Consider the following 14,400-nt stretch of genomic DNA (forward strand, 5'->3'; position numbering starts at 1 on the left):
TATTGCCACATCTGATGCAATTTAAATGCTCTAACAACGATGACGTGCTGCATTTGAAAGTGATTGTTCGATATGTGTAGCTTTTTGATGCCGAGGGTTCGTAATCAAGATTTGTATTGGTGTCAAAGCCAGTAACCAATTGCAAATTAACAATAGAACACTGCCAGGTGAATGTGTTTGTGCACCGTTAGAGGCTGTGAGCAGATAAATCGCAAGTTCTTCATTATTGGCACTCCAGTCATATTGTGCTTCTGCTTCCAGGCTTGGCTCTGTATTGACTTATGTCCACCTGTTGCCCCACTGTCAATGCCTTGCCTTTTACCCTCCGTCACCTTGCTTTTCCATGAGACTCAATTTTATACGTAATAACTTGTTAAATAAATCCATCAAACTAATCCAATTGCAGAGCAGACAAGTTTTAAAGTCTTTTGAGCCACAGACTTCCGGTTCCGGTTTTGAGCGGCAAAAGGTCTCCTTCGGGGCTCCCTGCTGACATTCTCAAAGTTAAGTTCCGGTTGTTATTTGTCCCGTTTTAACTGTTTAATTTTCTCACCTACATGTTAATGTGTGTTCCTAGTTCGGTTTTGTTTCAAAAATCGTGCTATTTTGTGAGTATTTATGTCGACGTTCTCACCTGGTGTTTGAGGCCTAGTCCTAGGCTTGAGGCCTACCGGTTCCACTTGGTGTTCGATCGTTTTTTTTTTTGTTTGTTTGTTTTTTCTCCCCATTACCTTCAATTTCTATCCTCCCCATTACCTTCAATTTTCATCCTCCCCACTTTCCAAACATCCCCCATTCTCCCAACTAATCTCTTTCTTATCTCAAAAAAAAAAAAAAAATAAAAAAAAAACCCAACAACAACAACAACCTTCTCCCGATTCTGCTACTTCTTCTTCCTCTTAACTTCCTCCTCGTCTTCCTCGATTTCTTTTTTTTTTTTTTACACTTCCATGACCTAATCTGTTGAACTCTCTCATACATTAATATTAACAACAAAAACGATCTTATAATGCTTCATCTTCCTCTCTCACACATGTGGTACTCTTTACTGTTTCACAATGCACTACTCTTCTGCTATTTTAACAGACTGCTCTCATTTCGACCTCTCCTTCATTCCTTGCCTAAAAAATCCAACTATTACAGCGCTTCTTCTCTCCATGCTCTGAATTCGCCTTCATTGCATCCATCAAGAATTGTGTTAAATCGCATCTCTGACCTAAAACTTTTAAAAACCACAGTTTGCCATGGATGCTCGCTTTCCATCAACCATTCTTTTTTTTCCAACTTCAGTGCCAACTCACCCCCTCACCCCTCACTCTCACTCTCAAAGCAACCATCCCACTCTTCTCCCTCCAAGCCTCCCTCTCACCTCTCTCAAAAATTGCCCCTCACCTTTCTCCCACCTTTCATCCCCCTCACTCTTCCTTCTCTAAGTTGCCCCCCTCTCATCCACCAACCTGCCTCCCTCCACTGCCCTCTCACCTCCATCTCTTCACTCCACCTTCTCAAATCCTCAACTGCCTTCTTCCTTGTCTCTTGTCCCCCCTCTCTCCCACCACCACAGAGCCTTTTCTCCTCCTCATTCGGCCCCCTCCCCCCCCTATTCTCCAATACCCCACCCTCCTTCACCAACCCTCCTTACCTCCCCCCTTGTCCCTCGTCCGACCCTCCCCGCCCCCTCCACCTCCTGCACCAAAAGCCTCCTCCCCTACCTCTTCATTAAAAGTGTGGACCTCAAATATCCGGGGCCTTCGCTCAAACCTTTCAGATCTTTCCATACAGGTTGCCACTGACAAACCAGACATTATCTGCCTAACAGAAACTTTCCTCTCCCAAGACGTGTCTGACTCCCAAGTATCTCTCCCTGGTTACTCCCTCTTACGGTATGACAGACCTGAGCCTCGTCCTGGTGGAGGTGTTGCTCTCTTCATCAAAGACTCTATTCCTCACTCTCCCTGCACTGCTCTCCCCCCCCACCACTCCCAGGAATACCTCTGGCTTCGGCTTCCCCTCCCCTCCCACCTCATGTTTATATGTGTACTGTACCGTCCACCGAACAGTGATGACTCCATCTACACCTCACTCTCCGAAAACATGGACCATCTTCTATCTTCTCATCCAAACTCTCTCTTCCTCTTATGTGGCGACTTCAATTGTCATCACGCCAGTTGGCTAGGTGTGGGTACCTCTCTCACCTGCCATGGGACATCAGCAAAAGCTTTCTGTGACTCATTGGGACTGACTCAATCGGTCAACTTCCCGACCCGGATCTCAACCAATGGTACTCCATCTCTTCTGGATCTGATTTTGACAAATTTCCCTGACAATATCTGCTGCTCTTCCTTCGCTCCAATTGGTTCTTCTGACCACGTCCTTATTAAAGTGGACATCTCTCTGGCTGTTATCAGAGAACCACCTCACCGCCGTCGAGTCTGGCATTTCACTCAAGCCGACTGGCAGGGTCTCCGAGCAGCCATCAAACTTACAGACTGGTCTCCTATCACTACTTTCTCAAACATCAACTCATCCTGGGAATTCTTTCAAAGAAACTTGCTCTCCCTCATGCACAGATTTATCCCCTCTCGTGTTCAGTTGTCTTACCCTTCCTCCCGCCCTTGGTTTACTGAAGCTTGTGGCGAGGCAGTTGTCCTGAAACAACTTGCCTTTGCCTCATGGAAAGCAAACCCAACTGAGAGCAATCTCAGTTCTTTCCACAAAGATCGGAACAAGTGTGCCAGCTACCCTCAGGAGAGCCAGAAAACAACATCTTTCTCATCTCAAGTCTGAACTCTCAAACCTCTCTCCCTCCTCAAAATCCTGGTGGCGTTTAATCAAATCTGTTTCTGGTGTATGTTCCCCCTCCATCCCCTCCCTTACCTCAAATGGCCGCACTGCTGATTCCACACGTGATAAAGCTGAATGTCTAAACTCGGTGTTTGCAGCTAAATCTTGTGTCCCAAACCCATCACTATCTCTACCCACTTTACCCAGTCGCACCCAACTGTCCCTGGACTCTGTATCCTTTTCTCCTGACAAGGTGGAGAGCTTGCTTTCAAACCTCAAGTCAGATTCTGCAACGGTCCAGACGGCATCAGCCTACGTGTCCTCAAAGCCTGCTCTTCTGCTCTTGCTCACCCTCTCTCTGTTCTATTCACCCTCTCATTTTCCCAAGGTCATCTGCCATCTGCTTGGAAATCTGCTAACATCACTGCCCTGCATAAAAAAGGTGCAAAACAGATCCCTGTAACTATAGACCAATCAGCCTTCTCCCAATCATCAGCAAGGTTATGGAATCCATCATCGCTTCCAGACATGAAATCCTTCCTCTTCTCCAATGGCTTGATTTCCAATCATCAATTTGGTTTCAGACCAGGTCACTCTACCCTAGATATGCTGCTACTGCTCTCCCATCAATGGATGGAGGTCCTCAATGCCAGACAGGAAATCCGAGCCGTATCCCTGGACATATCACGTGCTTTTGACACAGTCTGGCACCCTGCCCTACTCACCAAACTCTCTGCCCATGGTATTCAAGGCCATCTCCACTCATGGCCTCGCAGACTTCCTCTCCTGTCGCAGTCAACGTGTGGCCCTAAATGGAGTTCTTTCATCTCCTCTTCCTGTGCAGGCTGGAGTTCCTCAAGGTAGCGTTCTGGGCCCTGTTCTTTTCTGGTTTTCATCAATGATCTCTCGGACTCTCTGGAAAATCCTCTATTTCTCTTTGCCGATGACTCAACCCTCTGCCGTACCATCTGTCATCCCTCAGCCCGGCAAGCAGCAGCTTCTTCACTCACTGCAGATCTGGATAAAATCACAAACTGGTCCAACACGTGGAACATGTCTTTCAATCCAGACAAATCTCACACTCTCACTATGTCTCTTCGAAAGGACCGTTTACAAAACCCCCATCCACTTTCTCAACAATCCTCTGGAAGAAGTCTTTTCTTTCAAGCTTCTGGGTCTCACTATCTGCCATGACCTTTCCTGGGAAAGTCACATTTCCAACCTTGCCTCAAAGCCAGTCGCCGACTGGGAATCCTCCGTCGTGCTAAGTCCTTCCTCGGCCCTCTTGAGCTCCTGACCACTTACAAAGCTTTTGTCCGTAGCCTGATGGAGTACTGCTCTCCCCTCTGGGCTGGTGCTCCTGCCTCCCACCTTTCTCGACTTCACGCTGTCGAAACCAGGGCTTTTAAGATCATTGGCATCTCCCGCAATGAAGCTGAGTCTTTGGGCCTCTCACTCAATCACCGCAGGTTGGTCGGTGGTCTTTCTGTCTTCTACCGACTCCTCTTCAGCCTTGCCCCCCCTGCTCTCTCTGCGATTTGTCCCAACCACATTTCCACAGGGCGCTCAAGGTCCGCCAACAACCCCCTTCTGGTAAAACTACCAAAATCACGAATCACTGCTCATCTTCACTCTTTCATTCCTCTTTTTTCCCGCCTTTGGAATAAACTTCCTCACTCTATTCTTTCCCATTCTTCCCTTCAGGCTTTCAAAACAGCTGTTCACCACCACCTCTTATCTTCGCCCATCCAAATCCTCGATCTTTTCTACCCCGATAATCCACCCAAGCCCACTTCCTTCAATTCTCCTGCTTTCCTTCCTGAAAGTCCCTTTAATGTCCATCTTCCCCTCGCCATGTTCCCCGTCCCATCCCCATCCCTCTCCCTTCCACAGTTCACCTGTGTCTGTTCCCCAATGTTTTGTCCCTTCCACTCCCGCCCCTCTTGTCTCATGCCTCCTTGCTGTGAGTTGTGTGTTAGCTCTCATACGAGCCTCGACCAAGGTATACAAAAAAAAAAAAAAAAAAAAAAAAAAAAAAAAAAAAAAAAAAAAAGACCATACAAGGAGGCATCATATTGGTACCCACTCTTCCTGTTTTCTTTTTTTTTATTAGCATGTGACATTCTTCTGTTGACCTCCTAACTACGTGGGAAATCCCAATGGAATTGGCGTGGAATGATCGTTAAATTCATTCTTTAAGGTCCCCTACCCTTTACCTGCAATGTGATGTATGATTCCAGTTGATCCATGTTTCAGATAGATAATATTTGATTGCTATGTCTCAAAGCATTCCACACTGCAGATCACGTATCTTCAGAAACAGATCAGTATAGCTCAGACATGAACGCCAATGTTGTTTTTTGGGGTTTTTTTTTCGTGTTCACCAGCCTCTGCCTGTGTGACTTGGTTGCAGTTGAGAGAGAAGGCCTAACTAACTGGTGCAAATATGTTTCTCCTGCAAGTAACAGCTCCGCTGTAGCCTTTGTTCAGCCTTCCACAATGGCTGAGAAGCTTATCACAGATTCATGTTCGTTTTCCAGCCCGGCTGCTGGAAGCACAAGCTGTGCCTTTTGCCATTCCCCCATCAACAATGGCCAGCATTGTGAAAGGACTGTACTCCTTGAGGCCAGGTGAGGTCATTGGATTCTTTTTTGTGAAAGGCCTGCCGGTAATGACGTCCACATCATTTATCGCTTTTCGTTTCAAGGTGTTTTGTGTGTTCGGCTGATTTTGTTATAAAAAAATGATCATCCGCGTACTGTAGGAAATCTCAAGAAAAAGTCAGGTCATAGATTTTTGGTGGTGCACCTGCCAACCCTCGCTGCTGTGAATGCTAATTTAATGTTGTTGTGTTTTTATGAGCATGCGTCGAAAAACGGTAACGGTTTTGTTTAGTAAACAGAAGTAAAGCTTACTCCAGAATTGTCTTTCTCATGAAGGTCAACACTGCTTGCTTTTACATAACTTTATCCAGTTAGCATTTTTGATCAAAATGTAATGGATTGAAATGGTTTGTTATAGCAAGCATGCTGAAATACTTCACCCAATGTGGTTTTTTTTTTTTTTTTTACAAAACGCCATTTTTAGTTCAATGATAAGGGCATATTGTTATATTAAATATCTCGACTCCATCATTGATTTCTTTGCCTCGTAGAATGGGCGCATTGTGCGCCTCATTTATTTGCCAAGTTCATCCCTAATCTGCTGCCCCCGGTGCTCGAAGATCACGTCCAGCAGTATGCGCTGCTCGATCAACACTTGCAGCAAGATTTGCTGATTAATGGATTTGGCAGGTAAAGCTCTCGATGACGTGATCGGAGGTGCATTATTTACACTAGAAGCATCCGCTCACGGAGGGAGCAGCCAAGGGGGGGGGGGTGTCATGTTATTATCTAATATGATTATTAATACAACACAAGCGTATAACACATTCTTCTGACACATTCCTTTATTCAGGTGGTGTATAGGCAACACACCACTGCCTCGATCGCTCCCGAAAATAAAAACAACCCAGGTTACCTATATGAAGCAAAAACATGCATACTGCTTTTGCGAAGATACAATATTGTTGTGGGCGGGGGTTCGGTGGCGATAAACGACCACGAGGTGGAACAGTGGAGTCGTCTCTCACCGAACACCCGGAATTTAGGTCATGACTCTCGGACAACTCCGAAAGGTCACGGGTCACTTGGAGGACCGTGGTCGCCAATATTTCGACGGCGTGAGGTAGGGTCCACTTGTCTAACTCCAATTTACCTAAGTACCCACGCCGTCCAACTACCTGGGAAACCACACCCTCGGCCGACTTTGTCCAAATTGAGTCGCTATCATCGACTCGGATCCACGGTAACCGAATGGAAGTTACCAAAGCCGTGCCGGACCAAATGAACAATTTACCGGCCCAAACGGCCTCACTCATTCTCAAGTCCGAACCATGCTGGGTCAATCAAAGAAAGGATAGAAACGAACTGGAACATTTAACACGAGGGGGGGGGGTTATTCCACAATAATAATCGGGGAGGGGAGCACACAGAGCAGAGTTATCCGAATAAAAGGCAGGCAATGTACAATGAGCAAAGAAAAAGCACTTAACAATTCTACTTACAGGAGAGCGCCACGCACATGCGCACACACACACACACACACACACACACACACACACACACACACACACACAAAATAAATGGACCTCGTGGGTCTATTTTCGGCCTTTCAGCTCGGAGGGAAGGCGAGCTGATGGCAGGGGCCTAGCCGGGTACCTGTACTGCCTCGTGCGGTCACACCGACCCGAACCACTGGTGGGACTCAAAACCACGACCCGAAATCCACGGCCCACGAATGAGACCGCTCAACCACGACCACTACTGTATCAGACCGCTCCAACCACCACACACGACCATCTGCCACGACGACAGACTGCTCAGAATCGCCACGATCCTCCTGTCTGCCGTCCTCTCGTCTCTCACAACCACTCTGCCATCGCCACGATCACCCGGTCTGCCTAAAAACTGCTCCTCACAACCATTCTACTCCTCTTTATGTGGGAGGGCCTCTTCTCCTGATTGGCCGGGGGGTTGTCGGACGACTCGTGGCCGCCGTTGATTGGACGAGCTCACGGTGAGCGGAGGGAACCTCACCCCTGTACGTGACACGATGCACGTGGGCGATGGCATTGTTGTTGTAGTTGGTGATGTAGAGGATGTAGTTGTTGTAGATGTAGTTGTTGAAGATGTAAAAAAGCTAACTGGAAAATAACTCATAGCGCACACGAAATTTCCATTAGACAGAAGGAAGGATTCTAACTATTAACACATACTTATCGAAATAACTGAACTACGGGGACTCTGGCTGCTTGTGTGCACAAAGTTTCCAAATCCGTAACAATATGTCGTGGCTATTATATGTAGCTCGGACAAAAAACTTGAAAACTTTATGGAATCAAACGAAACTTGCACGGGTTCAACTTTGTCGTGCCCTCATTAATCACTTAGAGTTTCAGCTTCTCCAGTCAAATCCTCTCAGAGAAATAAATGAAACATTCTACATACATACATACATACATACATACATACATACATACATGTAACATACTTTCCCTCCATGATGTTATTATTTGCATTGGTCTTTCTCACTGTTCATTTTCCTGTTATTGGAGCGAGATTGAATATCTCATCCTCACCTTGCCTTGACTCTGCTCTCCCTTACAAACCCACTTTACCTCATATTGCATTGACTTCATCCTTGTTGTTGTTGTTGTTGTTGTTGTTGCCCACGCACATTCTTCACCTTGCCCACCTCCTCAACCCATTCCAGCTCCACTTCGACTTCCTATCCTACTTTTACATAGCTCCATCCCTACACTTGAAGATTCGTGCATATTTAGCGGAAAAGCAATAAAGCAGAATAATGGATTCGACAACACTCTGTCTATTTAGTGAGTACATGTTGATGTGGGTTGCACTTGACCTACGTCACTCTCACTCAATGAAAGGAAACGTTTCAAACCTCCAAAATGAATGCTCGTTAATTTGCAGCGAAATGCCCTGATGAAAACATCTTGTCTCAAAGGGCACAGATGGAATTGCCAACTGGCAGACTAAAGTTTTCAGCTCTAATCCTCTTCACATTGTGGAGTACAATTGCATCCTCTTAAGATGAATTCAATAAACTTCACTTGTCTGTACCTGATTGTATTGAAATGTTTAAAAAAAAAAAAAAACACTTACTTTGTATTTGGTGATTTAAGTTTATTAGCTTTCAGTGAAAATATCTTATTCAGAAAACATTTTCAATTGTGTTTCACTTTTGTTGAGACAATGCAATATATTACAAAGGCATGTCATGTATGCATAACATGAACTATAAGGTTTGTTGGGCTGATAAAAGCCTCGATTCCATGTTGTTTATTCAACCAGTTGCCATTCATGCTTAAAGTAAAACTATATGATTAAAAACATAATAAATGCCAATTTAACATGCCAAATGGCACGCGGTAATGAGGCTAATGCTGATTTTCAACAGGGGTGACCAGTCCAGAAAACGTTCAGGTGATGATATTATTACTGGTGAGTTTTCATATTTCACTTAATAACACTTGCTTTTCATTCGTGTTGAGTTTGCCTGCACCAATCTTCTTCATTGTTATTTGTATGCAGCACGGCTGTGCCACTGATGCAATGCCCTCTGCTAGTTTTGGCAGGAATTTGGAATTTGACCTTGGTGCCGGCGATAGCAATGCTTGCTGACAGATGGGATTCCTGTTTAACGACTATCCGAGGGACGGCACACACATTGATGAATCACCCTGCCTGTGAAACATGAATTATCCTGGATGACGGTTTATAGCTGGGATGGGATTCAAACCCAGGCGAGACAGCTTCGAGGCAAGCGTGCGTACCTCTCGGCCATCCTGTCAGCCACCCGCACCAAAAGGATGGAAGAAGAGTCCTTCCAGCCGAAATAGGATTATCCTTTTTAACAAGTAGCCATTAAAATAGCTGTATTATTCTACTTTTGTCCATTTTGCATTCTTGTAAATCGATAAGAAATCAAATTTTAAATCCAGATAATTAAAAATTGTAAAATATTTATTTTGTCGTGGCCCTGAGCGGTTGCGTTAATTCCCCCAACCCAATTGTCGTGGATGGGCGGTTAACACCGACCAGGCCAGATCGCTGAACGGTCGGTTTTCCTTGGAGGCGAACAACCGAGTTTCTTAGAGATTATGGCGTGCTCTGGAAGAAAAGGGCGACACGGACGGAGCAGACGGACGTAAGCACAATGGGGTTTATCTCGAACCCACGACAAATAGACAACACAAACAACTTAAAATTAACACGGGGGTTTAATGAAAATAGAGAAAATATTTACAATGGTAATAATTCAAAGTGTAAAAATAAAACGCAAGGTAAATTAAAGCTGAAAGTCGAGGCGCCTCTGCGTACACACGGACTTCAACACAGACAAGGGGAAAATAAAAGAAAAGAAAATCCTCCCTTTATTCTGGCACTTAAGGCCCGGTCACACCTTGACGTTTTAGCCAATGTATGCCGATTTTTTTGAATTTTTTTTTCTAAAACGCTGGCACACGTTGAATACGTTATGGGTAAGTTTTGATAACATTGAGAGCACGCTGAAAAACACTGCCATACGTTGTTGTACATTGGCTTTAAACGTTGTACTTTTTGGTTGTCCTCAAATTTTTTCATGCTTGAAATTTCACGACGTATGCCGGCGTATGACTCACACGTTCCGCTACGCTGGCCACAAGTTGTATGCACAGTCTGAAATCATTGACAGACGTCAACACATGCTACTTGTAAGTTAATCATAAGTTGAGACACGCCGAGGTAATGTTTAGCATACCCGAAACTTATTTCTAACCTATGATTAACGTGTTGTTGGCACGTTACGCGATCGTTGCCACACATCGACAGACGTTACTTTTAAGTTACTCATAGGCTGAAAGACGTCGGTATAATGGATCATCCTTGCGTCAGCGTCCACGGCCACGGCCAGGACACTTATTTGCAGCATTCTTCAAACTTTTCTTCGGCATGACGAGGATGTTCAGACTTTGATGTCTAGCTTGGCTATGATTCCAATTGTCCATCGGCAGCGTCTATTTAAAATAGTCGAGTTTGAGCGTTTTAACACGTTCAGAAGAAATGCTTCAAATTTCCAAACCCCAACGTCAAAAAACAAAGGCGAGTGACAGCAATTTAAATCGTTCATTGTAAACAATGAAAATAGTTGAGTGGTACCGTTTAAAAGTCGTTGAGTGTAAAAAAAAATCCAATTGTTGAGCGCAAGCGTCTACTTTCAATAGTGGAGATGCAGCCATTTAAATCGTTGAGTGGCAGCCTATGAATAGCAAACCCTACGTCACCTGCAAAGATAAACTGCCGCACGATATGGATAAGTTAGGCTATCGTTGGGCATAGTTTGTTAACGCCAGCTTCACGATAATTATTCGTTGGTATATCGTATCTATAAGTAATCAAAGCGCTCTATGCACATTATTAGTTCATTGTGCATTTGTCCAACCCGTTATGAATAGACCTAAATCGTAAAAACAAGCTATAGCTCATTGTTGAAAAAGCCCCATAAAAAATTAGCCGCGAAGAAGTTCGAACAATGGTTAAAAGATGTCTCCGACCCGTGGACACGCGGACGCAAGGACGATCCATCATAACCCACACCCTCCCCCTCACACTCACCTACTACTGCCAACATGAACAAACTACTACTAATATTAATACTGGTACTGATACTGATACTGTTACTGCTGACATGGACATCGACTCAAAAAGGACTCGAAAACACTGTTGGGTTCCCCTTTTATGAGCAGCATTTTTATATACCAATTCCCAAAACCGCTGGGAACACGTCTTTATATGGCAGTTGTAAGCTAGAAACACGTTCATTTTTTTATTTTTTTGTCGACCGGAAGACGTCATTGGAATACGTCTACATACGTCGATGTGTGTTGGGACTACGTAAAGAATTGGTTCAAAGCACGTTAAACATAAGTTAGAAATAAGTTTCGCGTAAAAAAGACATTACCACGATGTGTTTCGACTTATGAGTAGCTTATAAGTAGCGTTTGTGGACGTGTGTAAGCGTCCACATATCGTGTGTAAAACTTATCCCCATCGCATGCGGAACGTGTGTCATACGCTGAGTACGTCGTAAAATTTTGAACATGTTTAAAATTTCTTGATGTACTCTACTTACTACGATGTATGATATCGTACTTTAGCGTTCTACTCGCGTATACCAAACTTACTCATACCGTATTTGACGTGCCCCAACGTTTTAGACACATTTTTCTTAGGTCGGCATACGCTGGCAAGATCGCCAAGGTGTGACTGCGATGTTGACACTTCCATTTCTACGGCAGTTATGATTCGAATCGTTGTGCGTCAGCCTTTTAATAGGCTACATCACAACATCGTCGGCGTTGCGTGCAATGCGCTATGCCTAAGTTAGACTATCGTTGGGCATCGGTTGTGTAGGCCGACAACAGGTTCAGCATTCGTTGGTATAAGTTATCTATAACACAACGAAACGTTTTGTGTCCGTTACCAATGCGTTATATATACGACCAAGTCGCTATGAATACGTCCGAATCTTTAAAAAAAAACATCAAAAGTTCAACGTAAGCCAGCGTTTTACATATATTTTAATACGTTGCCATCGCTGGCTAAAACGTCAAGGTGTGACCGGGCCTTTAGCTTTGTCGAGAGGTGGTCTTTATTGAACTTTGTGGTTGAGCAGCATCGTCCTGCACGGGAAGATGCATCCAAAATGGTGCCAAGCCACCCTCTGGGCGGGAAAACAAAATTACGTGGGGTAATTTGTGAGGCGGTATTCAACGCCAGGGCTCACCAACTGGCGTGCGGCTTCTCATGAACGAATATGCCGAACGTTCCTCTCTTACACCAGTTCACTCACAACGATCGCACACCTTCCTCCTCGACCATATAGTCAGGTTCCTTGTGTAATTTCGTTGGAATTTTTTGGAGAGTAGCAAACCTCTAGATTTTTGAGAAGTTTAAAATCTAATTAAAGAAAAAAATGATGTTTCACATTTTTTTTCAACTTTTGGAAAGGTCGTTTTGGGGTGAAAAACGCTTTTTTTTTTTATTCCAATTTTAAAAAAATCTGAAACAATACAAAATAACCAACTGATGATGGATTACTGTTAAATGGCTAACAATGGATTTTATAAGATAATAAAATGTTGCATTTTGACTGTCGGTTGCCATGGAAACAACATTTTTGGAGTGGAATTGCCATTTTTATATATATATATATATATATTTAATTATATTTTCTCGGAATGCTGACTTAAACCTTCATCTTCAAGCCGGTGAAGAACTCAGCAAGATATTTTTGCCATGGACAGAATCAAGTACAAGCGGCTCTGGCCAAGGTACATATCTGACTGACATGTATGCGTTTAAGACCAGCCATCCAGAGAGCTGGAGGGAGCTCGAAGCAAGCAATATTTCGGTCACCAAGAATACTATCCCATTTGTATCGATCGGAGCAGACCACGCTGTTGAACATCTGAACAGGTTGCTGAAGGTATGCTGATTGGCATATCAAATAATGCAAATGCCAGACAGCAATTCTTCTTGGCTGCACCTGAACTGTCACGCTTGTCTTGCGAGTTTAAAGGACAGTTTGGTCTGAAGGAAAGTGAGATCACTGAGTACCATGGCTGGTCTCCAAGTGTCGTCAAGCGTGAACACAATGCAATTGACCGAATCAAGGCTGCCATACTTAGTCATGAAAATACATTTGAAGTTGAGGGTAACCAGCTCTTCAATGTGGTCACCCACGCTTATGTGCCAGAAGAATTTGTATCACAGATACTGAACATTGATGAAACGGGACAGAATCTCTATGAAGATTTTGTTGCTAAACGGATCAATGGTGATGTCAGCCTATGGGCACCAGTGAAGAAGGAGAAGAACAGAATGTACATGTCTGGCAATACAACACTAGCAATCAAGATCAGGGACAAGACAGTAGATCTAAAAGAAACCAAGGATTTGTATGGTAGACTGATGGTACTCTCCAGATCCAGCAGGGACGTCGACCAGAAGGATGCAATTGGCAACTTTGAATTCACTGTGACACTGGGGGCCCTGTTGGCACCAAACGGTAGCTGACTGTCATGCACCGACAAGTCGAAGCTAATCCACAACTTGGAGAAGTTTGCCAACAAGGAACCGTCTTTACCAGAAGATGAGCTTGATGTCACACACATGGAAGCAGGACCCGCTGATGCTGTAATTGATGGCAGTACTAGCACGAAGGTCGCAGTCATGGATGGAATGGTAGTTGTCCAGAAAATGACCAAGAAACCAACAATGGTCGTGACGGTGAAGGACCTCAGTGAATGTTTCAATAATAGGGTGATGAGTCTGACCAGAGGCTTCGACCATGTAATTCTTGTTTTTGATACATACAAGCAAGATTCCCTCAAGAGCACAACCAGAGACAAACGACATCAAGGAAAGGCACCACTCCAATATCAGGTCAAGGATGATACCAGTATCAAACACATCACGATGAGTCGATTTCTGTCCCATGATCAAACCAAGGCTGATCTGACGGAGTACTTGGCAGAGAGAACTCTAGAATACAACCGCGATTCAACAAAGGTGGTAGTCGTTTCGGCATCTGGGCGGACGTCGAGCAACAGGGGTCTCCAATTTGAGGCGAATAACCATGAGGAGGCCGATACGTTGATGATCCAGCAAAGCAATAGCTGCATCACAGCAACACACGGGAGATATTGAGCTGACGATATTCTCACCCGATACGGATGTTCTGGTTCTTGCCATAGCAAACTATCATCTCCTGCCAAGACGCGCATCTATCTTGATGGCATCAAGCATTGACAAAATCGAGCCAATCTGGAAGGCCCGAGGTGAGGAGAGATCCCAGGCATTGCCGGCGTTCCATGCATTCACAGGTGCCGATAATACTGGGCGGTTCACTCAACATGGTAAGGCAAAGTGGTTCCAGTGCTACTTGAAGGCCGATGACGACATGGTAGATGCCTTTGCTATGCTCTGTAAGGATGCTGAACTGTCAGAG

General features: G+C 44.5%; 1 protein-coding gene across 4 annotated transcripts in view; it reads left to right on the forward strand.

Moving 5' to 3' along the window:
- The window catches only part of CACUL1 (CDK2 associated cullin domain 1), a 73,292-nt gene that overhangs the window by 43,115 nt on the left and 15,777 nt on the right, over positions 1–14,400 (forward strand). For 3 of the 4 annotated variants that reach the window (XM_085848275.1, XM_085848277.1, XM_085848276.1), the window contains exons 6-8: positions 5,325–5,414; positions 5,939–6,077; positions 8,806–8,849. In XM_085848275.1, coding sequence (XP_085704401.1) covers positions 5,325–5,414; positions 5,939–6,077; positions 8,806–8,849 — 273 coding nt within the window. Of the gene's footprint in view, positions 1–5,324; positions 5,415–5,938; positions 6,078–8,805; positions 8,850–8,974; positions 9,121–14,400 lie in introns of those variants that run through there. The other variant, XM_085848274.1, reaches the window with a different exon arrangement.

The sequence above is a fragment of the Eptatretus burgeri genome, chromosome 12 (genome assembly GCF_056783735.1).
Source record: "Eptatretus burgeri isolate ZD-2024b chromosome 12, Ebu_testis_v1, whole genome shotgun sequence".
Lineage (NCBI taxonomy): Eukaryota > Metazoa > Chordata > Myxini > Myxiniformes > Myxinidae > Eptatretus > Eptatretus burgeri.